The sequence below is a fragment of the Salvelinus namaycush genome, unplaced genomic scaffold (genome assembly GCF_016432855.1).
Source record: "Salvelinus namaycush isolate Seneca unplaced genomic scaffold, SaNama_1.0 Scaffold116, whole genome shotgun sequence".
NCBI lineage: Eukaryota > Metazoa > Chordata > Actinopteri > Salmoniformes > Salmonidae > Salvelinus > Salvelinus namaycush.
The window spans coordinates 375,061-397,222 of record NW_024057853.1 but is presented as its reverse complement, the minus strand read 5'-3'; the positions used below and the strand labels follow the sequence as shown (position 1 = coordinate 397,222).

General features: G+C 44.8%; 1 protein-coding gene across 2 annotated transcripts in view; it reads right to left on the bottom strand.

Moving 5' to 3' along the window:
- Positions 1–832: 832 nt before the first annotated feature.
- LOC120035936 (programmed cell death protein 10-like) overlaps positions 833–22,162 on the bottom strand; it is a 42,796-nt gene continuing 21,466 nt past the window's right edge. Inside the window, exons 5-8 of one of the 2 annotated variants that reach the window (XM_038982417.1) lie at positions 19,773–19,899; positions 8,219–8,297; positions 7,987–8,090; positions 833–2,210 (exon numbers count right to left, since the gene is read on the bottom strand). In XM_038982417.1, the coding sequence (XP_038838345.1) occupies positions 2,129–2,210; positions 7,987–8,090; positions 8,219–8,297; positions 19,773–19,899 (392 nt within the window). In that variant the 3' untranslated portion in view covers positions 833–2,128. The remainder of the gene's footprint in view (positions 2,211–7,986; positions 8,091–8,218; positions 8,298–19,772; positions 19,900–22,162) is intronic. The other variant, XM_038982418.1, reaches the window with a different exon arrangement.

Below are 22,162 nucleotides of genomic sequence, written 5' to 3'. Positions count from 1 at the left end.
CAGTCCCAGAGAGGTAACTGCCACCAGTAGCCATAACGGTGGCAAAGAAACCCCCCCCCTACCCCCACTCTTATTTTATTATGACCATCTCTCAAAGCCTGGAGCTAATGTCTCCTGGCAACAACCGAGTGAAGCTTGTGTTCGTGTGTCCAGCAGGCAGTTTTTGTGGTCTATTCCCAATGCCCCCCCCCCCCCCCCCCCCACACACAGTAACATGTTCAACATAGCAACACAGTAACTCACCAATTGCTTTAACAATCACTCCAACACATGCAGACACCTACAATCACACACACTACTCCCTCTGAAACACACATACTACTCCCTCTGAAACACACACACGATGGAGGCGGAGAGAACAGTTTGAGTTTCCAAATCCCTTTGTTACGCCCCTACCCCTCCTAATGGTGAATGTGAACACACACACACACACACCCTCAATGTCCAGCTGCTCATATAAAACAGTTTTACACCTAACACAGTCAAATAAATCACTGAGATATACTGTCTTGGGTATCATTTTACACACACACACACACACACACACACACACACACACACACACAAACACTCTAGCGTCTCTGAATTAGCTGATAAGAGCCGTCGCCAACGGCGACAGGATCGGAAATTAGGTCTCAGTGATTTCAATAATAAACGTTTAAGAATTAACGCTTTCAGAATGGGATTAACCGACTGACGGAAACAGGTACAGACCAAGAATCGCTCCTTAATTCCACCATGGCAAATCCACTGTTCCACAGGGAAGAAATAAATACCTATTTTACATGGGAAATGACAAAGGCAAAAAAAATACCCTTTTAAAATCTTTCCAAAATGTTTGAACTATTTATTTTAACATTTTGCAACCAAATAGCTGTTAAATATACAACTTGCACCATCATCATAATCGTAATCATGTCTCATTGTTCAAGTTAGAATGTGAAAAAAGCAGAAGCGCCTGTATTTACACTTGGCTTAAAGGACAACTTCACCCCAAAAACATATTTTGGTATTTGTTTCATTAGTCCATTGTTGACACAGTACAAAAATGTTTTTAAGATATGTAACTTTCAAAATACAGAAACCATCCCCCGTATGAACCATTTAGCTTCCATTAAGGAATGCCTCCATGGCCACGTTAAGGCCATGGTTGTTCCACGTGAACAAAGTGAGAGAGCAAGTGAAAGAAAGAGAAGGTGCGGGGGGGGGGGGGGGGGGGAGAAATGAGAGGAGCTTTAACATAAGATACTCTGTGGAGATAGCATGACATAAGATACTCTGTGGCGATAGCATGACATAAGATACTCTGTGGCGATAGCATGACATAAGATACTCTGTGGAGATAGCATGACATAAGATACTCTGTGGCAATAGCATGACATAAGATACTCTGTGGCGATAGCATGACATAAGATACTCTGTGGAGATAGCACGACATAAGATACTCTGTGGCGATAGCATGACATAAGATACTCTGTGGCGATAGCATGACATAAGATACTCTGTGGCGATAGCATGACATAAGATACTCTGTGGCGATGGCATGACATAAGATACTCTGTGGAGATAGCATGACATAAGATACTCTGTGGAGATAGCATGACATAAGATACTCTGTGGAGATAGCATGACATAAGATACTCTGTGGAGATAGCATGACATAAGATACTCCGTGGAGATAGCATGACATAAGATACTCTGTGGCGATAGCATGACATAAGATACTCTGTGGAGATAGCATGACATAAGATACTCTGTGGAGATAGCATGACATAAGATACTCTGTGGAGATAGCATGACATAAGATACTCTGTGGAGATAGCATGACATAAGATACTCTGTGAAAATAGCATGACATAAGATACTCTGTGGAGATAGCATGACATAAGATACTCTGTGGAGATAGCATGACATAAGATACTCTGTGGAGATAGCATGATCCTGGTGGAAAAAAATACAATAAAAAAGAAAAGAATCTCTGGCAATTTAATTATAATCTGGATACCTGCAACTCTAAATTATCCCCCTCTTGAAGCAAGACTTATAAATGATACAGTATCTTAACATTGTACAAATAAAGGGTTTCCTATCCTCTGATAAAAGCCTGGGTTAGTGCGGTTAACCCCATCTATGTCACGGTCTTGAAGGTTTGGAGTATTAGGTTGGTTTGGTGGATGAGCCTGTTCGCGCTGACAAACACGTTTATCGCCCTGGAAACAAGCGGGACAGAGAGAGACACACATGGAAGGCAGTGTCAGTCACAGGAAACCATGGTACGCTGGGATTGATACAGTGCTTTGATCTGTGGAAATGTCAGGCTTCAGAGAATGAACTCTAAATGTGATTTCACAGTGAATGGGTCATAATAAACCACTCTGAAAACAACAAGTATCACTACTGCCACATGTTCTACTAAGCAGTGCACCAGACCACCATAAACAAAGAATGATATTGAATTCTGCTTATATCACGCTATAACACAATACATAAAGTCAAAAAACTGAGACAAAAGACCATTGAGTGCTTTTGAAGTGACAGGTTGGTGTGAAATCTGTAACCCATCTCTGCTGTGCTTTATCAGCACCATGGACAGCCCCCCTAGACAGTAAAGCAAGGTCTATTTGACAATGAATATAGGCTACAAGATAGTAGTACAATGCATTTCAAATGCTCTTTGCTTGATGATGCCTAGAGAATCCTTTGGCTCTATGAATAGCATGCGTTCAGTTAGAATACCCGTGAAGGCCTGCGTTAGCACTGAACTCAATACAGAAAGGGGAACCAAAATTCCCCATCTGCAATAACCGAGTATTCCAGCCCCTCTCTTCTGCCATGACTCTCCTGTGAGGATCCAAAGGATCAGGTTACAGTGCATAAGCTCTACAGAACTCTCTATCTCTCGCGGGGGGGGGGGGGGGTTTATGACACCTCACACCCATCGGAAATTGTAAGGCAGCAGACGATTCCTTTCTGCATGGGGGACTCTGCCTCATGAAGAGTTTACAGCCCAAAACTAGAACATCAAACCATGGACACGGGGACCCCCTATTTCACCCCCTCGATGCTGGTAATAATGAGAGATGGAATATAGAAAATGAATGTCTACTTTGTTAAAGACGATATGATGAAAACACATGTGTATATGATGTTTACATACTTTACGTTGTGTAGAAAATATCCAGATTAAAAGAGAATGTTTTTTTTTTGTGACGATGAGACTGATTTTAGTTATCTAAACGCGATCATAGTAAATTGTGATACCTTACTTCATAACTACGCCGTAGGGAACCCAGAGAGCCTGCCAGCAAGACGGAAACGCCCCTTTCTACCTGAGAGTATAAAACATATGTTAAGAATGAACATACCAGACTAAGACGTTTATTATCTATGCAGTCACGTGACCCTTACCTACATATACAAATTACCTCGACTAACCTGTACCCTCGCACACTGACTCGGTACCGGTACCCCCTGTATATAGCCTCGTAATTGTTATGTTATTGAGAAGGTGAATTTAAACAGGACCATCCGGTTATTCTCTTCAAATAATCGGTTATCTACACGCCACATCTCCACGCTGGAATCATCTACACGGCTGATTAGCCGTCCAAAGAAGACCGCTCTTCCAGAACGAGTACAAGGATACAGACAACTAAGAGAAAGGACATTGTGGACATCTTAATGGATAATCAGAGACTTACACCCGAGAACGAATGAGACGGCCACCCAAAGAACAAGGCCTACGTCGAACCTCTCTCACTAAGTGGAACTCGGCCCACAAAGGCCTGGGCCCCTCAGTGATACCCAATGAAGACTTTCAACACGTAAATACATGCATTACACTTCTTACCCATAAGAGCGGCAGTTTGGGGCAAGGTATTAGGGCTAAACTAAGCGTAGTTTACAAATGTATCCAAGTGTTGCTTCTCTTTCTCTCTCTTTAAATCTCCATCTTGTGTAACACGTGTCATATTGTGTTGGTCCGCTAGGGACCTGTTGTCATCGTATTAAGTTTCTAATCAATAACATAAGATACACGGTATAGGTTATCATTTAGCTTGTTAGTAAATAAATAATCAAATTCATTTGTGTGGTACGGAATGATCAATGAGACCCAGGTTTGTGCAGATTTACGGAGTCTACGACGTTCAGAATGAGACAAATATAAGGAAATGATTGATTGATAACTGTTATGATATATTCTTGAGTTAATTTGGGAAACGGTAACTCATTAAATAAACTTTTCCCGTGGTGCCCCAGATTCCTAATGATTTAATTGTTACATGTTTCATTTCAAATCGGGTAATAATTAAATGTTAGGTAATTACTCGATTTTAGCATGTCATCACATTACTGTGAAAACCTGCGTCTAGGGTAGGATTCTAGGCTAAGCTGAGCTAGCTACTCCGAGGGGGCTGTGGAGCCATTATCCTGGCGGCACTTGTGGAAAGGGGGGGTGGGCTCTTCACGCGGAGCTCGGCAACAATCCTGCTCTGGGCTTCGGCGGCGGCCTTGGTGGTCTGATATCCATGGTGGCAGATTAGCTGGTTAGAGTTAAATAGGCTAACAACACTAAAGCCTTTTACAGATAGCTAAGAAGCCAACTAAACTCTGTAGTGGTGGGGCGTGAGGCAGAGTTTAACGAAGCAGATTCAACCGTAAACTTGACCCCGTCCTTATAAATCAAAATATTACAGGCGGAGGAGTATCGTTATTCATGTAGCCTACCACAGATGAGCGGCGTTTCTTCCCACTTTATACGGAAACCCGAAGGAGTCATACCTAACCTCCCAGTGTCCATGGTGCAGACACAGCGGAGATACAGATTTCGCACCAACGTGTCACTCAATCATTTGAACTTTGCTATTTTTATATAGAGACATTCAACTAAAACGGAGGGGTCTGAGCCCCCTTTAGCACCTTCGAGGAAGACATTTTTGTTGTAGCCCCAGACAAGGACACCTGATTTAACTTGTCAACTAATCATCAAGCCCTCGATGAGTTGAATCAGGTGAGTTTGTCTGGGGAAATAACAAACATGTGTACAGTTGGGGGAAGTGGAGGACTGGAGTTGGGCTGTTGGGGGTACTGGAGGACTGGAGTTGGGCTGTTGGGGGAACTGGAGGACTGGAGTTGGGCTGTTGGGGGTACTGGAGGACTGGAGTTGGGCTGTTGGGGGTACTGGAGGACTGGAGTTGGGCTGCTGGGGGAACTGGAGGACTGGAGTTGGGCTGTTGGGGGAACTGGAGGACTGGAGTTGGGCTGTTGGGGGAACTGGAGGACTGGAGTTGGGCTGTTGGGGGAACTGGAGGACTGGAGTTGGGCTGTTGGGGGAACTGGAGGACTGGAGTTGGGCTGTTGGGGGAACTGGAGGACTGGAGTTGGGCTGCTGGGGGTACTGGAGGACTGGAGTTGGGCTGCTGGGGGTACTGGAGGACTGGAGTTGGGCTGCTGGGGGTACTGGAGGAGGGCTGTTGGGCGAACTGGAGGACTGGAGTTGGGCTGCTGGGGGAACTGGAGGACTGGAGTTGGGCTGTTGGGGGAACTGGAGGACTGGAGTTGGGCTGTTGGGGGAACTGGAGGACTGGAGTTGGGCTGTTGGGGGAACTGGAGTTGGGCTGTTGGGCGAACTGGAGTTGGGCTGTTGGGGGAACTGGAGTTGGGCTGCTGGGGGTACTGGAGGACTGGAGTTGGGCTGTTGGGGGTAATGGAGGACTGGAGTTGGGCTGTTGGGGGAACTGGAGGACTGGAGTTGGGCTGTTGGGGGAACTGGAGGACTGGAGTTGGGCTGTTGGGGGTACTGGAGGACTGGAGTTGGGGGAACTGGAGGACTGGAGTTGGGGGAACTGGAGGACTGGAGTTGGGCTGTTGGGGGAACTGGAGGACTGGAGTTGGGCTGTTGGGGGAACTGGAGGACTGGAGTTGGGCTGTTGGGGGAACTGGAAGAGGGCTGTTGGGGGAACTGGAGGACTGGAATTGGGCTGTTGGGGGAACTGGAGTTGGGCTGTTGGGGGAACTGGGGGACTGGAGTTGGGCTGTTGGGGGAACTGGAGTTGGGCTGTTGGGAGGGGGGTTGGAGGACTGGAGTTGGGCTGTAAACCGGTATGGGTGATATATTGTACGGGTCAGATGTAAACCTGTATGGGTGATATATTGTACGGGCCAGATGTAAACCTGTATGGGTGATATATTGTCCGGGCCAGATGTAAACCGGTATGGGTGATATATTGTACGGGCCAGATGTAAACCGGTATGGGTGATATATTGTACGTGCCAGATGTAAACCAGTATGGGTGATATATTGTACGTGCCAGATGTAAACCAGTATGGGTGATATATTGTACGGGCCAGATGTAAACCGGTATGGGTGATATATTGTACGGGCCAGATGTAAACCGGTATGGGTGATATATTGTACGGGCCAGATGTAAACTAGTATGGGTGATATATTGTACGGGCCAGATGTAAACCGGTATAGGTGATATATTGTACATGCCAGATGTAAACTAGTATGGGTGATATATTGTACATGCCAGATGTAAACCAGTATGGGTGATATATTGTACGGGCCAGATGTAAACCGGTATGGGTGATATATTGTACGGGCCAGATGTAAACCAGTATGGGTGATATATTGTACGGGCCAGATGTAAACCGGTATAGGTGATATATTGTACATGCCAGATGTAAACCAGTATGGGTGATATATTGTACATGCCAGATGTAAACCAGTATGGGTGATATATTGTACGGGCCAGATGTAAACCGGTATGGGTGATATATTGTCCGGGCCAGATGTAAACCAGTATGGGTGATATATTGTCCGGGCCAGATGTAAACCGGTATGGGTGATATATTGTACGGGCCAGATGTAAACTAGTATGGGTGATATATTGTACGTTCCAGATGTAAACCTGTATGGGTGATATATTGTACGGGCCATATGTAAACCAGTATGGGTGATATATTGTACGGGCCAGATGTAAACCGGTATGGGTGATATATTGTACGGGCCAGATGTAAACCGGTATGGGTGATATATTGTACGGGCCAGATGTAAACCAGTATGGGTGATATATTGTACGGGCCAGATGTAAACCAGTATGGGTGATATATTGTACGTGCCAGATGTAAACCAGTATGGGTGATATATTGTACGGGCCAGATGTAAACTAGTATGGGTGATATATTGTACGTGCCAGATGTAAACCAGTATGGGTGATATATTGTACGGGCCAGATGTAAACCGGTATGGGTGATATATTGTACGGGCCAGATGTAAACCGGTATGGGTGATATATTGTACGGGCCAGATGTAAACCGGTATGGGTGATATATTGTACGGGCCAGATGTAAACTAGTATGGGTGATATATTGTACGGGCCAGATGTAAACCTGTATGGGTGATATATTGTACGGGCCAGATGTAAACCTGTATGGGTGATATATTGTACGGGCCAGATGTAAACCGGTATGGGTGATATATTGTACGGGCCAGATGTAAACCGGTATGGGTGATATATTGTACGGGCCAGATGTAAACCGGTATGGGTGATATATTGTACGGGCCAGATGTAAACCGGTATGGGTGATATATTGTACGGGCCAGATGTAAACCTGTATGGGTGATATATTGTACGGGCCAGATGTAAACCTGTATGGGTGATATATTGTACGGGCCAGATGTAAACCTGTATGGGTGATATATTGTACAGGCCAGATGTAAACCGGTATGGGTGATATATTGTACGGGCCAGATGTAAACCAGTATGGGTGATATATTGTACGGGCCAGATGTAAACCGGTATGGGTGATATATTGTACGGGCCAGATGTATACCTGTATGGGTGATATATTGTACATGCCAGATGTAAACCAGTATGGGTGATATATTGTACGGGCCAGATGTAAACCGGTATGGGTGATATATTGTACGGGCCATGGAAGAGAACAGCTGGGTAGAAACATAAAGGAGGAGGTTCTTACTTTCCATCTTTGAAGTAGGTTTTAAGTGTGTCGCTGAAGCTCTTGGAGTATTTCACAAACTCTTTCTTTTGGTGTTCCAGTGCCTGGGAAAAAGGCTTTTTACTCTTTCAGAAGATAATGGAGAGGAAAAAACACAACGTCTGAAACACTGCTGATAGCTGAGGGAGAATGAAAATAACAGATGTCTTAATTGGACTGTGTGTGTGTGTGTGTGTGTGTATAGTGTTCTCACCCGTCGGTTCTGGTACTGGTATTTTCGGAAGACAGTGTTGACTGTGTCCAGGAGTTCCTTGATGGCGCTGGCGATATCTCTGTGGACAATGAGTCCAACAACAGTCAGACATCCTGAACCATCTCAACTCTTACTCCTTCTTAGTCCAACAACAGTCAGACATCCTGAACCATCTCAACTCTTACTCCAACGGCAGTCAGACATCCTGAACCATCTCAACTCTTACTCCTTCTTAGTACAACAGCAGTCAGACATCCTGAACCATCTCAACTCTTACTCCTCCTTAGTCCAACAACAGTCAGACATCCTGAACCATTTCAACTCTTACTCCTTCTTAGTCCAACAGCAGTCAGACATCCTGAACCATCTCAACTCTTACTCCTTAGTCCAACAGCAGTCAGACATCCTGAACCATCTCAACTCTTACTCCTTCTTAGTCCAACAGCAGTCAGACATCCTGAACCATCTCAACTCTTACTCCTTCTTAGTCCAACGGCAGTCTGACATCCTGAACCATCTCAACTCTTACTCCTTCTTAGTCCAACAGCAGTCAGACATCCTGAACCATCTCAACTCTTAGTCCTTAGTCCAACAGCAGTCAGACATCCTGAACCATCTCAACTCATACTCCTTCTTAGTCCAACAGCAGTCAGACATCCTGAACCATCTCAACTCTTACTCCTTCTTAGTCCAACAGCAGTCAGACATCCTGAACCATCTCAACTCTTACTCCTTAGTCCAACAGCAGTCAGACATCCTGAACCATCTCAACTCTTACTCCTTAGTCCAACAGCAGTCAGACATCCTGAACCATCTCAACTCTTACTCCTTCTTAGTCCAACAGCAGTCAGACATCCTGAACCATCTCAACTCTTACTCCTTCTTAGTCCAACAGCAGTCAGACATCCTGAACCATCTCAACTCTTACTCCTTCTTAGTCCAACAGCAGTCAGACATCCTGAACCATCTCAACTCTTACTCCTTCTTAGTCCAACAGCAGTCAGACATCCTGAACCATCTCAACTCTTACTCCTTCTTAGTCCAACAGCAGTCAGACATCCTGAACCATCTCAACTCTTACTCCTTAGTCCAACAGCAGTCAGACATCCTGAACCATCTCAACTCTTACTCCTTCTTAGTCCAACAGCAGTCAGACATCCTGAACCATCTCAACTCTTACTCCTTCTTAGTCCAACAGCAGTCAGACATCCTGAACCATCTCAACTCTTACTCCTTCTTAGTCCAACAGCAGTCAGACATCCTGAACCATCTCAACTCTTACTCCTTAGTCCAACAGCAGTCAGACATCCTGAACCATCTCAACTCTTACTCCTTCTTAGTCCAACAGCAGTCAGACATCCTGAACCATCTCAACTCTTACTCCTTCTTAGTCCAACGGCAGTCAGACATCCTGAACCATCTCAACTCTTACTCCTTCTTAGTCCAACAGCAGTCAGACATCCTGAACCATCTCAACTCTTACTCCTTCTTAGTCCAACAGCAGTCAGACATCCTGAACCATCTCAACTCTTACTCCTTCTTAGTCCAACAGCAGTCAGACATCCTGAACCATCTCAACTCTTACTCCTTCTTAGTCCAACAGCAGTCAGACATCCTGAACCATCTCAACTCTTACTCCTTCTTAGTCCAACGGCAGTCAGACATCCTGAACCATCTCAACTCTTACTCCTTAGTCCAACAGCAGTCAGACATCCTGAACCATCTCAACTCTTACTCCTTCTTAGTCCAACAGCAGTCAGACATCCTGAACCATCTCAACTCTTACTCCTTCTTAGTCCAACAGCAGTCAGACATCCTGAACCATCTCAACTCTTACTCCTTCTTAGTCCAACAGCAGTCAGACATCCTGAACCATCTCAACTCTTACTCCTTAGTCCAACAGCAGTCAGACATCCTGAACCATCTCAACTCTTACTCCTTCTTAGTCCAACGGCAGTCAGACATCCTGAACCATCTCAACTCTTACTCCTTCTTAGTCCAACAACAGTCAGACATCCTGAACCATCTCAACTCTTACTCCTTCTTAGTCCAACGGCAGTCAGACATCCTGAACCATCTCAACTCTTACTCCTTCTTAGTCCAACAGCAGTCAGACATCCTGAACCATCTCAACTCTTACTCCAACAGCAGTCAGACATCCTGAACCACCTCAACTCTTACTCCTTCTTAGTCCAACAGCAGTCAGACATCCTGAACCATCTCAACTCTTACTCCTTCTTAGTCCAACAGCAGTCAGACATCCTGAACCATCTCAACTCTTACTCCTTAGTCCAACAGCAGTCAGACATCCTGAACCATCTCAACTCTTACTCCTTCTTAGTCCAACAGCAGTCAGACATCCTGAACCATCTCAACTCTTACTCCTTCTTAGTCCAACAGCAGTCAGACATCCTGAACCATCTCAACTCTTACTCCTTCTTAGTCCAACAGCAGTCAGACATCCTGAACCATCTCAACTCTTACTCCTTCTTAGTCCAACAGCAGTCAGACATCCTGAACCATCTCAACTCTTACTCCTTCTTAGTCCAACAGCAGTCAGACATCCTGAACAATCTCAACTCTTACTCCTTCTTAGTCCAACAGCAGTCAGACATCCTGAACCATCTCAACTCTTACTCCTTCTTAGTCCAACAGCAGTCAGACATCCTGAACCATCTCAACTCTTACTCCTTCTTAGTCCAACAGCAGTCAGACATCCTGAACCATCTCAACTCTTACTCCTTCTTAGTCCAACAGCAGTCAGACATCCTGAACCATCTCAACTCTTACTCCTTCTTAGTCCAACAGCAGTCAGACATCCTGAACCATCTCAACTCTTACTCCTTCTTAGTCCAACAGCAGTCAGACATCCTGAACCATCTCAACTCTTACTCCTTCTTAGTCCAACAGCAGTCAGACATCCTGAACCATCTCAACTCTTACTCCTTCTTAGTCCAACAGCAGTCAGACATCCTGAACCATCTCAACTCTTACTCCTTCTTAGTCCAACGGCAGTCAGACATCCTGAACCATCTCAACTCTTACTCCTTAGTCCAACAGCAGTCAGACCTCCTGAACCATCTCAACTATTACTCCTTCTTAGTCCAACAGCAGTCAGACATCCTGAACCATCTCAACTCTTACTCCTTAGTCCAACAGCAGTCAGACATCCTGAACCATCTCAACTCTTACTCCTTCTTAGTCCAACGGCAGTCAGACATCCTGAACCATCTCAACTCTTACTCCTTCTTAGTCCAACGGCAGTCAGACATCCTGAACCATCTCAACTCTTACTCCTTCTTAGTCCAACAACAGTCAGACATCCTGAACCATCTCAACTCTTACTCCTTCTTAGTCCAACGGCAGTCAGACATCCTGAACCATCTCAACTCTTACTCCTTCTTAGTCCAACAGCAGTCAGACATCCTGAACCATCTCAACTCTTACTCCAACAGCAGTCAGACATCCTGAACCACCTCAACTCTTACTCCTTCTTAGTCCAACAGCAGTCAGACATCCTGAACCATCTCAACTCTTACTCCTTCTTAGTCCAACAGCAGTCAGACATCCTGAACCATCTCAACTCTTACTCCTTAGTCCAACAGCAGTCAGACATCCTGAACCATCTCAACTCTTACTCCTTCTTAGTCCAACAGCAGTCAGACATCCTGAACCATCTCAACTCTTACTCCTTCTTAGTCCAACAGCAGTCAGACATCCTGAACCATCTCAACTCGTACTCCTTCTTAGTCCAACAGCAGTCAGACATCCTGAACCATCTCAACTCTTACTCCTTCTTAGTCCAACAGCAGTCAGACATCCTGAACAATCTCAACTCTTACTCCTTCTTAGTCCAACAGCAGTCAGACATCCTGAACCATCTCAACTCTTACTCCTTCTTAGTCCAACAGCAGTCAGACATCCTGAACCATCTCAACTCTTACTCCTTCTTAGTCCAACAGCAGTCAGACATCCTGAACCATCTCAACTCTTACTCCTTCTTAGTCCAACAGCAGTCAGACATCCTGAACCATCTCAACTCTTACTCCTTCTTAGTCCAACAGCAGTCAGACATCCTGAACCATCTCAACTCTTACTCCTTCTTAGTCCAACAGCAGTCAGACATCCTGAACCATCTCAACTCTTACTCCTTCTTAGTCCAACAGCAGTCAGACATCCTGAACCATCTCAACTCTTACTCCTTCTTAGTCCAACAGCAGTCAGACATCCTGAACCATCTCAACTCTTACTCCTTCTTAGTCCAACGGCAGTCAGACATCCTGAACCATCTCAACTCTTACTCCTTAGTCCAACAGCAGTCAGACCTCCTGAACCATCTCAACTCTTACTCCTTCTTAGTCCAACAGCAGTCAGACATCCTGAACCATCTCAACTCTTACTCCTTCTTAGTCCAACAGCAGTCAGACATCCTGAACCATCTCAACTCTTACTCCTTCTTAGTCCAACAACAGTCAGACATCCTGAACCATCTCAACTCTTACTCCTTCTTAGTCCAACGGCAGTCAGACATCCTGAACCATCTCAACTCTTACTCCTTCTTAGTCCAACAGCAGTCAGACATCCTGAACCATCTCAACTCTTACTCCAACAGCAGTCAGACATCCTGAACCACCTCAACTCTTACTCCTTCTTAGTCCAACAGCAGTCAGACATCCTGAACCATCTCAACTCTTACTCCTTCTTAGTCCAACAGCAGTCAGACATCCTGAACCATCTCAACTCTTACTCCTTCTTAGTCCAACAGCAGTCAGACATCCTGAACCATCTCAACTCTTACTCCTTCTTAGTCCAACGGCAGTCAGACATCCTGAACCATCTCAACTCTTACTCCTTCTTAGTCCAACGGCAGTCAGACATCCTGAACCATCTCAACTCTTACTCCAACAGCAGTCAGACATCCTGAACCACCTCAACTCTTACTCCTTCTTAGTCCAACAGCAGTCAGACATCCTGAACCATCTCAACTCTTACTCCTTCTTAGTCCAACGGCAGTCAGACATCCTGAACCATCTCAACTCTTACTCCTTCTTAGTCCAACAGCAGTCAGACATCCTGAACCATCTCAACTCTTAGTCCTTCTTAGTCCAACAGCAGTCAGACATCCTGAACCATCTCAACTCTTACTCCTTCTTAGTCCAACAGCAGTCAGACATCCTGAACCATCTCAACTCTTACTCCTTCTTAGTCCAACAGCAGTCAGACATCCTGAACCATCTCAACTCTTACTCCTTCTTAGTCCAACAGCAGTCAGACATCCTGAACCATCTCAACTCTTACTCCTTCTTAGTCCAACGGCAGTCAGACATCCTGAACCATCTCAACTCTTACTCCTTCTTAGTCCAACGGCAGTCAGACATCCTGAACCATCTCAACTCTTACTCCTTCTTAGTCCAACAGCAGTCAGACATCCTGAACCATCTCAACTCTTAGTCCTTCTTAGTCCAACAGCAGTCAGACATCCTGAACCATCTCAACTCTTAGTCCTTCTTAGTCCAACAGCAGTCAGACATCCTGAACCATCTCAACTCTTACTCCTTCTTAGTCCAACAGCAGTCAGACATCCTGAACCATCTCAACTCTTACTCCTTCTTAGTCCAACAGCATTCAGACATCCTGAACCATCTCAACTCTTACTCCTTCTTAGTCCAACGGCAGTCAGACATCCTGAACCATCTCAACTCTTACTCCTTCTTAGTCCAACGGCAGTCAGACATCCTGAACCATCTCAACTCTTACTCCTTCTTAGTCCAACGGCAGTCAGACATCCTGAACCATCTCACATCTCTCACTCCTTCTTTACCTTCCCTCCATCCCTCCTCCCTAGAACCTCTTACTCACTCTTTCAGTCCTCTCCCCCCTTCACTTTTAAATACTGCAGTTTCATAAACCAAATGGGGGAAACGTTTTTCATCTTTGTTCCAAATATATTTTTTTCTAAATCTTCCACTGAGTAAGTTACTTAGAGAATGACTAAACACAAATTGAATGAGAAAACTAGCAAAGTGAGCCAAGACAGAAACAACCCATGAAAGAATAAGTGTGTGGGAGAATAATTTTGTAGGCCTGTGTGTGTGTACTAACTTGAGACAGTGGTACATTGGAAAGTACAGAACATCAAAAGTTTGGACACACCTACTCATTCAAGGGTTTTTCTTTATTTTGACTATTTTCTACATTGTACAATAATAGTTGTCACGACGTGGCCTTCTGGGTGGGTCTCTCCCCCTCTCTCCCTCATTAGAAACTCCTAAAGAGAAGAATTAAACAATATTTCTATTTTTGAGAATGTGGGAGTGGTCCATGGACACTTAAGGGACAGTCATGACGAGTATGGTGTTACATTTGGTGATCTCGTGAAGGACAGGAAACGCTCATTACTGTGTCTCTGTGTACACTTTTCAATTATCAAATGGACATCTAGATGTTGGATAAAATGAATGAGCAAATATGAAACTATTGGTGAATAGATGTAATGTGATGTTAGCCGTCTAAATGAGAGTATGGATTTTCATATAATGTTTAACTAGTCAGTGGCCACACCCCTGTGAGCCAGACATTACATCAGGCGTCATGGAATCGCCCCTTTTTCCACAGAGTATAAAACCACTTCTTACAAAATGTACATAAAGTCAGAGAACGCTGGGACAAGTCCCCATGTTGGAATGGCTACAATCCTATAGACCATTAGACTAGAAAACATGCAGCTGACGCTACACGTGAAATGGTTAAGAACTACCACTCTATAGGCCATGGAGACCATACAGTGGGTAGTGTTGGCTACAGGGCTGGAAATGGTTAAGAACTACCACTCTATAGGCCATGGAGACCATACAGTGGGTAGTGTTGGCTACAGGGCTGGAAATGGTTAAGAACTACCACTCTATAGGCCATGGAGACCATACAGTGGGTAGTGTTGGCTACACGGCTGGAAATGGTTAAGAACTACCACTCTATAGGCCATGGAGACCATACAGTGGGTAGTGTTGGCTACAGGGCTGGAAATGGTTAAGAACTACCACTCTATAGGCCATGGAGACCATACAGTGGGTAGTGTTGGCTACAGGGCTGGAAATGGTTAAGAACTACCACTCTATAGGCCATGGAGACCATACAGTGGGTAGTGTTGGCTACAGGGCTGGAAATGGTTAAGAACTACCACTCTATAGGCCATGGAGACCATACAGTGGGTAGTGTTGGCTACACGGCTGGAAATGGTTAAGAACTACCACTCTATAGGCCATGGAGACCATACAGTGGGTAGTGTTGGCTACACGGCTGGAAATGGTTAAGAACTACCACTCTATAGGCCATGGAGACCATACAGTGGGTAGTGTTGGCTACAGGGCTGGAAATGGTTAAGAACTACCACTCTATAGGCCATGGAGACCATACAGTGGGTAGTGTTGGCTACAGGGCTGGAAATGGTTAAGAACTACCACTCTATAGGCCATGGAGACCATACAGTGGGTAGTGTTGGCTACAGGGCTGGAAATGGTTAAGAACTACCACTCTATAGGCCATGGAGACCATACAGTGGGTAGTGTTGGCTACAGGGCTGGAAATGGTTAAGAACTACCACTCTATAGGCCATGGAGACCATACAGTGGGTAGTGTTGGCTACAAGGCTGGAAATGGTTAAGAACTACCACTCTATAGGCCATGGAGACCATACAGTGGGTAGTGTTGGCTACAGGGCTGGAAATGGTTAAGAACTACCACTCTATAGGCCATGGAGACCATACAGTGGGTAGTGTTGGCTACACGGCTGGAAATGGTTAAGAACTACCACTCTATAGGCCATGGAGACCATACAGTGGGTAGTGTTGGCTACAGGGCTGGAAATGGTTAAGAACTACCACTCTATAGGCCATGGAGACCATACAGTGGGTAGTGTTGGCTACACGGCTGGAAATGGTTAAGAACTACCACTCTATAGGCCATGGAGACCATACAGTGGGTAGTGTTGGCTACACGGCTGGAAATGGTTAAGAACTACCACTCTATAGGCCATGGAGACCATACAGTGGGTAGTGTTGGCTACAGGGCTGGAAATGGTTAAGAACTACCACTCTATAGGCCATGGAGACCATACAGTGGGTAGTGTTGGCTACAGGGCTGGAAATGGTTAAGAACTACCACTCTATAGGCCATGGAGACCATACAGTGGGTAGTGTTGGCTACACGGCTGGAAATGGTTAAGAACTACCACTCTATAGGCCATGGAGACCATACAGTGGGTAGTGTTGGCTACACGGCTGGAAATGGTTCAACTCTGAGACTATCGATCACAACAGAATAAGAGCAAATCCTAGACGTAGAATTACTAGTCTGCAGCCGGAAATTAAGTAAATCTAGTACGAGAATACTGACAACCGCGGAAGCATCTATTCTATGCAACGAACATCTGTACGCCTGACGTATCCATTACAACAGACACCATCCAGAGCCGCTGAGAAAGCAACAACTACGAAAGACATTGTGACTTCTGGGGAAGTTAACCAGAGACTTTCTGATGAACTGACTCTCCAGCAGACGGACCAGCGATTCCAACACAGAAGACAACAACGACATACAGGCGTAAAATTATACATTGCAATTATTTTCGAATGAGCGGCCGTTCATGTGCAAAGGATTAGCATTTCAATTAATATAATTGTCAACTGTGTGTAGTGAATCCATTTTGTCTCTCCCGCTCTTTTTCTGTCCCCACCCCTTTCCATTGTCTACCAAGCCGTCATACCGGTTTAGCCCACTAGGGACTTATCAATGCATTGTGTTAGTAACCAAGATCTACTGTTTGTTATCTATTTATGTGATTATTTAGTTAGTAAATATGGAATCATGTAGTAACCAAAAAAGTGTTAAATCAAAATATATTTTATATTTGAGACTCTTCAAAGTAGTTACCCTTTGCCCAGACAGCTTTGCACACTCTTGGCATTCTCTCAACCAGCTTCATGAGGAATGCTTTTCCTACAGTCTTGAAGGAGTTCCTACATATGCTGAGCACTTGTAGGCTGCTTTTCCTTCACTCTGGTCCAACTCATCCCAAACCATCTCAATTGGGTTGAGGTCAGGTGATTATGGAGGCCAGGTCATCTGATGCAGCACTCCCTCACTCTTCTTCTTGGTCAAATAGCCCTTACACAGCCTGGAGGTGTGTTGGGTCATTGTCCTGTTGAAAAACAAATGATAGTCCCAGTAAGTGGAAACCAGATGGGATGGCGTATCGCTGCAGAATGCCTTGACACTGACACCAGCAAAGCATCCCCCACACCTCCTCCTCCATGCTTCACAGTGGGAACCACACATGCAGAGATCATCAGTTCACCTACTCTGTGTCTCAGAAAGACAGTATTTGGAACTAAAAATCACATATTTGGACTCATCAGACCAAAGAACAGATTTCCACCGGTCTAATGTCCATTTCTCGTGTTTCTTGGCCCAAGCAAGTCTCTTCTTCTTATTGGTGTCCGTTAGTAGTGGTTTCTTTGCAGCAATTTGGCAATGAAGGCTTGATTCACGCAGTCTCCTCTGAACAGTTGAGGTCGAGTTGTGTCTGCTACTTGAACTCTTTGAAGCAATTATTTGGGCGGCAATCTGAGTTGCAGTTAACTTCTTATGGCTGTAGGGGCAGTATTGAGTAGCTTGGATGAAAGGTGCACAGAGGAAATGGCCTGCTCCTCAGTCCCAGTTACTAATATATGCATATTATTATTGGATAGAAAACACTCTGAAGTTTCTAAAACTGTTTGAATTATGTCTGTGAGTATAACAGAACTCACAGACAGGCAAAAACCTGAGAAAAAAATCCAAACAGGAAGTGGAAATTCTGAGGCTGGTCGAGTTTCAACCAAGATCCCATTGAAATCACAGCGAGATATGAATGAGTATTCAATTCCTACGGCTTCCACTAGATATCAGACAAAGTTCTACAGACTGTTGACGACTCTACTGTGAAGGGGAGCCGAATGAGAGGAGAATTAGTCACCACTGCCATGACGTGAACATTCTTTGACCACGCGCGTTCACATGAGGCAGCTCCGTTCCATCGCTCATCTGAAGTCAATGTCATTCTCCGGTTGGAACGTTATTCAAGATTTATTTTAACAACATTCTAAAGATTGATTCAATACATCGTTTGACATGTTTCTACTGACTGTTACGGAACTTTTGGACATTTTGTCAAGTTTTAGTGAACGCGCTTCGTGACTTTGGAATTGTTTACCAAACGCGCTAACCAAAGTAGCTAAATGGACATAAATAACGGACATTACCGAACAAATCAAGCATTTATTGTGGACCTGGGATTCCTGGGAGTGCATTCTGATGAAGATCATCAAAGGTAAGGGAATATTTATCATGTCATTTCTGGTTTCTGTTGACTCCAACATGGCGGCTAATTTGACTATTGTTCTGAGCGCCGTCTCAGATTATTGCATGGTTTTCTTTCTACGTAAAGTTTTTTTGAAATCTGACACAGCGGTTGCATTAAGGAGAGGTATATCTATAATTCCATGTGTATAACTTGTATTATCATCTACATTTATGATGAGTATTTCTGTTGAAACGATGTGGCTATGCAAAATCACTGGATGTTTTTGGAACTAGTGAATGTAACGCGCCAATGTAAACTCAGATTTTTTTTATATAAATATGAACTTTATCAAACAAAACATACATGTATTGTGTAACATGAAGTCCTATGAGTGTCATCTGATGAAGATCAAAGGTTATCGATCCCGTTACCGGGATCTCAGCCATAAGAAGTTAACTCTAATGAACTTATCCTCTAAAGCAGAGGTAACTCCGGGTCTTCCTTTCCTGTGGCAGTCCTCATGAGAGCCAGTTTCATCATAGCGCTTGATGGTTTTTGCAACTGCACTTGCAGAACCGTTCAAAGTTCCACAAATTAACTTTTAACATGGCACACCTGTTAATTACAATGCATTTCAGGTGACTACCTCATGAAGCTGGGGCGGTAGGTAGCCTAGTGGTTAAAGCGTTGGGCCAGTAACCGAAAGGTTGCTAGATGGAATCCCCGAGCCGACAAGGTAAAAATATGTAATTCTGCCCCTGAACAAGTCAGTTAACCCACTTTTCCCCGGTAGGCCGTCATTGTAAATAAGAATTTGTTCTTAACTGACTTGTCTAGTTAAATAAAGGTTAAATAAAAAATAAAAATCTGGTTGAGCGAATGCCAAGTGTGTGCAAAGCTGTCATCAAGGCAAAGGGTGGCTACTATGAAGAATCTAAAAATATAACACGTTTTTGGTTACTACATAATTCCATATGTGTTATTTCATAGTTTTGATGTCTTCACTACTATTCTACAATGTAGAAAATAGTAAAAAATAAAGAAAAACCCTTGAATGAGTAGGTGTATCCAAACTTTTGACTGGTACTGTAAATGGAAACAAGAGAATGAGTGTGTTTCTGGAGAATGTGTGCTTGAGAAGTGTGAATCACGTCACTGACGGTGTACTGGGAGGTCTACGAGCTTGTATGTGTATATGTATGTATGTGTACTGACTTGATGGTCTGTAAGAAGCGTACTCTGTCGTTGATCTCGTCTGGGATCTTGCTGAGGATGTGTTTGAGTGCCCGGGCCTTGTCATTCAAGTCCTGGAACTCCTGCTCAGGCCTGTCAATCATGAACTCTACACACACACACACACGAAGACAGCCTGAGTCATCATGGAGACAGGTCAACAAGGTGGTGGTGGAATGTAGAGAGAGCGTTCCAGAGGCACTAACAGAAAGGCCCCACTCAGAGTACTGTGACTGTGTGTGTGTGTGTGTGTGTGTGTGTGTGTGTGTGTGTGTGTGTGTGTGTGTGTGTGTGTGTGTGTGTGTGTGTGTGTGTGTGTGTGTGTGTGTGTGTGCGAGCAGAGTACCGTGACTGTGTGGGGAAAGTTAGAAAGAGGTACAAGGTAAAAAAGAGCCTGGCTAAAAGCAGGAAGTACAGTGTCTTCAGAAAGTATTCAAACCCTTTGACATTTTCCACATTGTTGTTGTTGTTACATACTACATTTAAAATGGATAACATTTAGGTGTTGTGTCACTGGCCTACACACAATACCCCAAAATGTCAAAGTGGAATTATGTTTATTTTTTTTAATTTTTTTTTTTTTTTTTTTTACAAATGAATTAAAAATGAAAAGCTGAAATGTCTTGAGTCAATAAGTATTCAACCCCTTTATGGAAAGACTAAATCAGATCAGCAGTAAACGTGCTTTACAGTCACATTTGGGGCGGCAGGTAGCCTAGTGGTTAGAGTGTAGGGGAGGCAGGCAGCCTAGTGGTCAGAGTGTAGAGGTGGCAGGTAGCCTAGTGGTTAGAGTGTAGAGGTGGCAGGTAGCCTAGTGGTTAGAGTGTAGAGGTGGCAGGTAGCCTAGTGGTTAGAGTGTAGAGGTGGCAGGTAGCCTAGTGGTTAGAGTGTAGAGGTGGCAGGTAGCCTAGTGGTTAGAGTGTAGGGGAGGCAGGCAGCCTAGTGGTTAGAGTGTAGAGGTGGCAGGTAGCCTAGAGGTTAGAGTGTAGAGGTGGCAGGTAGTCTAGTGGTTAGAGTGTAGGGGAGGCAGGTAGCCTAGTGGTTAGAGTGTAGGGGAGGCAGGCAGCCTAGTGGTCAGAGTGTAGAGGTGGCAGGTAGCCTAGTGGTTAGAGTGTAGAGGTGGCAGGTAGCCTAGTGGTTAGAGTGTAGAGGTGGCAGGTAGCCTAGTTGTTAGAGTGTAGAGGTGGCAGGTAGCCTAGTGGTTAGAGTGTAGAGGTGGCAGGTAGCCTAGTGGTTAGAGTGTAGAGGTGGCAGGTAGCCTAGTGGTTAGAGTGTAGGGGAGGCAGGCAGCCTAGTGGTTAGAGTGTAGAGGTGGCAGGTAGCCTAGTGGTTAGAGTGTAGAGGTGGCAGGTAGTCTAGTGGTTAGAGTGTAGGGGAGGCAGGTAGCCTAGTGGTTAGAGTGTAGGGGAGGCAGGCAGCCTAGTGGTCAGAGTGTAGAGGTGGCAGGTAGCCTAGTGGTTAGAGTGTAGAGGTGGCAGGTAGCCTAGTGGTTAGAGTTTAGAGGTGGCAGGTAGCCTAGTTGTTAGAGTGTAGAGGTGGCAGGTAGCCTAGTGGTTAGAGTGTAGAGGTGGCAGGTAGCCTAGTGGTTAGAGTGTAGAGGTGGCAGGTAGCCTAGTGGTTAGAGTGTAGGGGAGGCAGGCAGCCTAGTGGTTAGAGTGTAGAGGTGGCAGGTAGCCTAGTGGTTAGAGTGTAGAGGTGGCAGGTAGCCTAGTGGTTAGAGTGTAGAGGTGGCAGGTAGCCTAGTGGTTAGAGTGTAGAGGTGGCAGGTAGCCTAGTGGTTAGAGTGTAGAGGTGGCAGGTAGCCTAGTGGTTAGAGTGTAGAGTTGGCAGGTAGCCTAGTGGTTAGAGCAGGGGTCGGGAACCTATGGCTCCCGAGCCAGGTGTGGCTCTTTTGATGATTGCATCTGGCTCGCAGATAAAACAAAATATTCTCACTTTAAAAAAAAAAAAATTATAAATTTTATCCCCTTTTCTCCCCAATTTTCGTGGTATCCAATCGCTAGTAATTACTATCTTGTCTCATCGCTACAACTCCTTGTTTTAATCCATCCATCGATTTTTCACTGCTCATGTCCTGTTCAGGGCTGCAGGAGCAATTGTCCATTATTTTAATTAAATGATACTGGCCTACGTTGGCCGTTGCTAGGTAAAACAGGTAAACGCCTCCTTTTGAATCAGTCTGCTCGGTCATTAGCTCAAAGCTAACCCTTCGACGAAGAAGATGGAGAAAAGAAAAAAAGATGACGAGTATCGTACATTTCAGGACGAATGGACCGAAGAATTCGCCTTTGTGGAGAGAGCAGGTTCTGCGGTGTGTCTAATTTGCAATGACAAAATTACATCGATGAAACGGTCGAATGTAAAGCGGCACT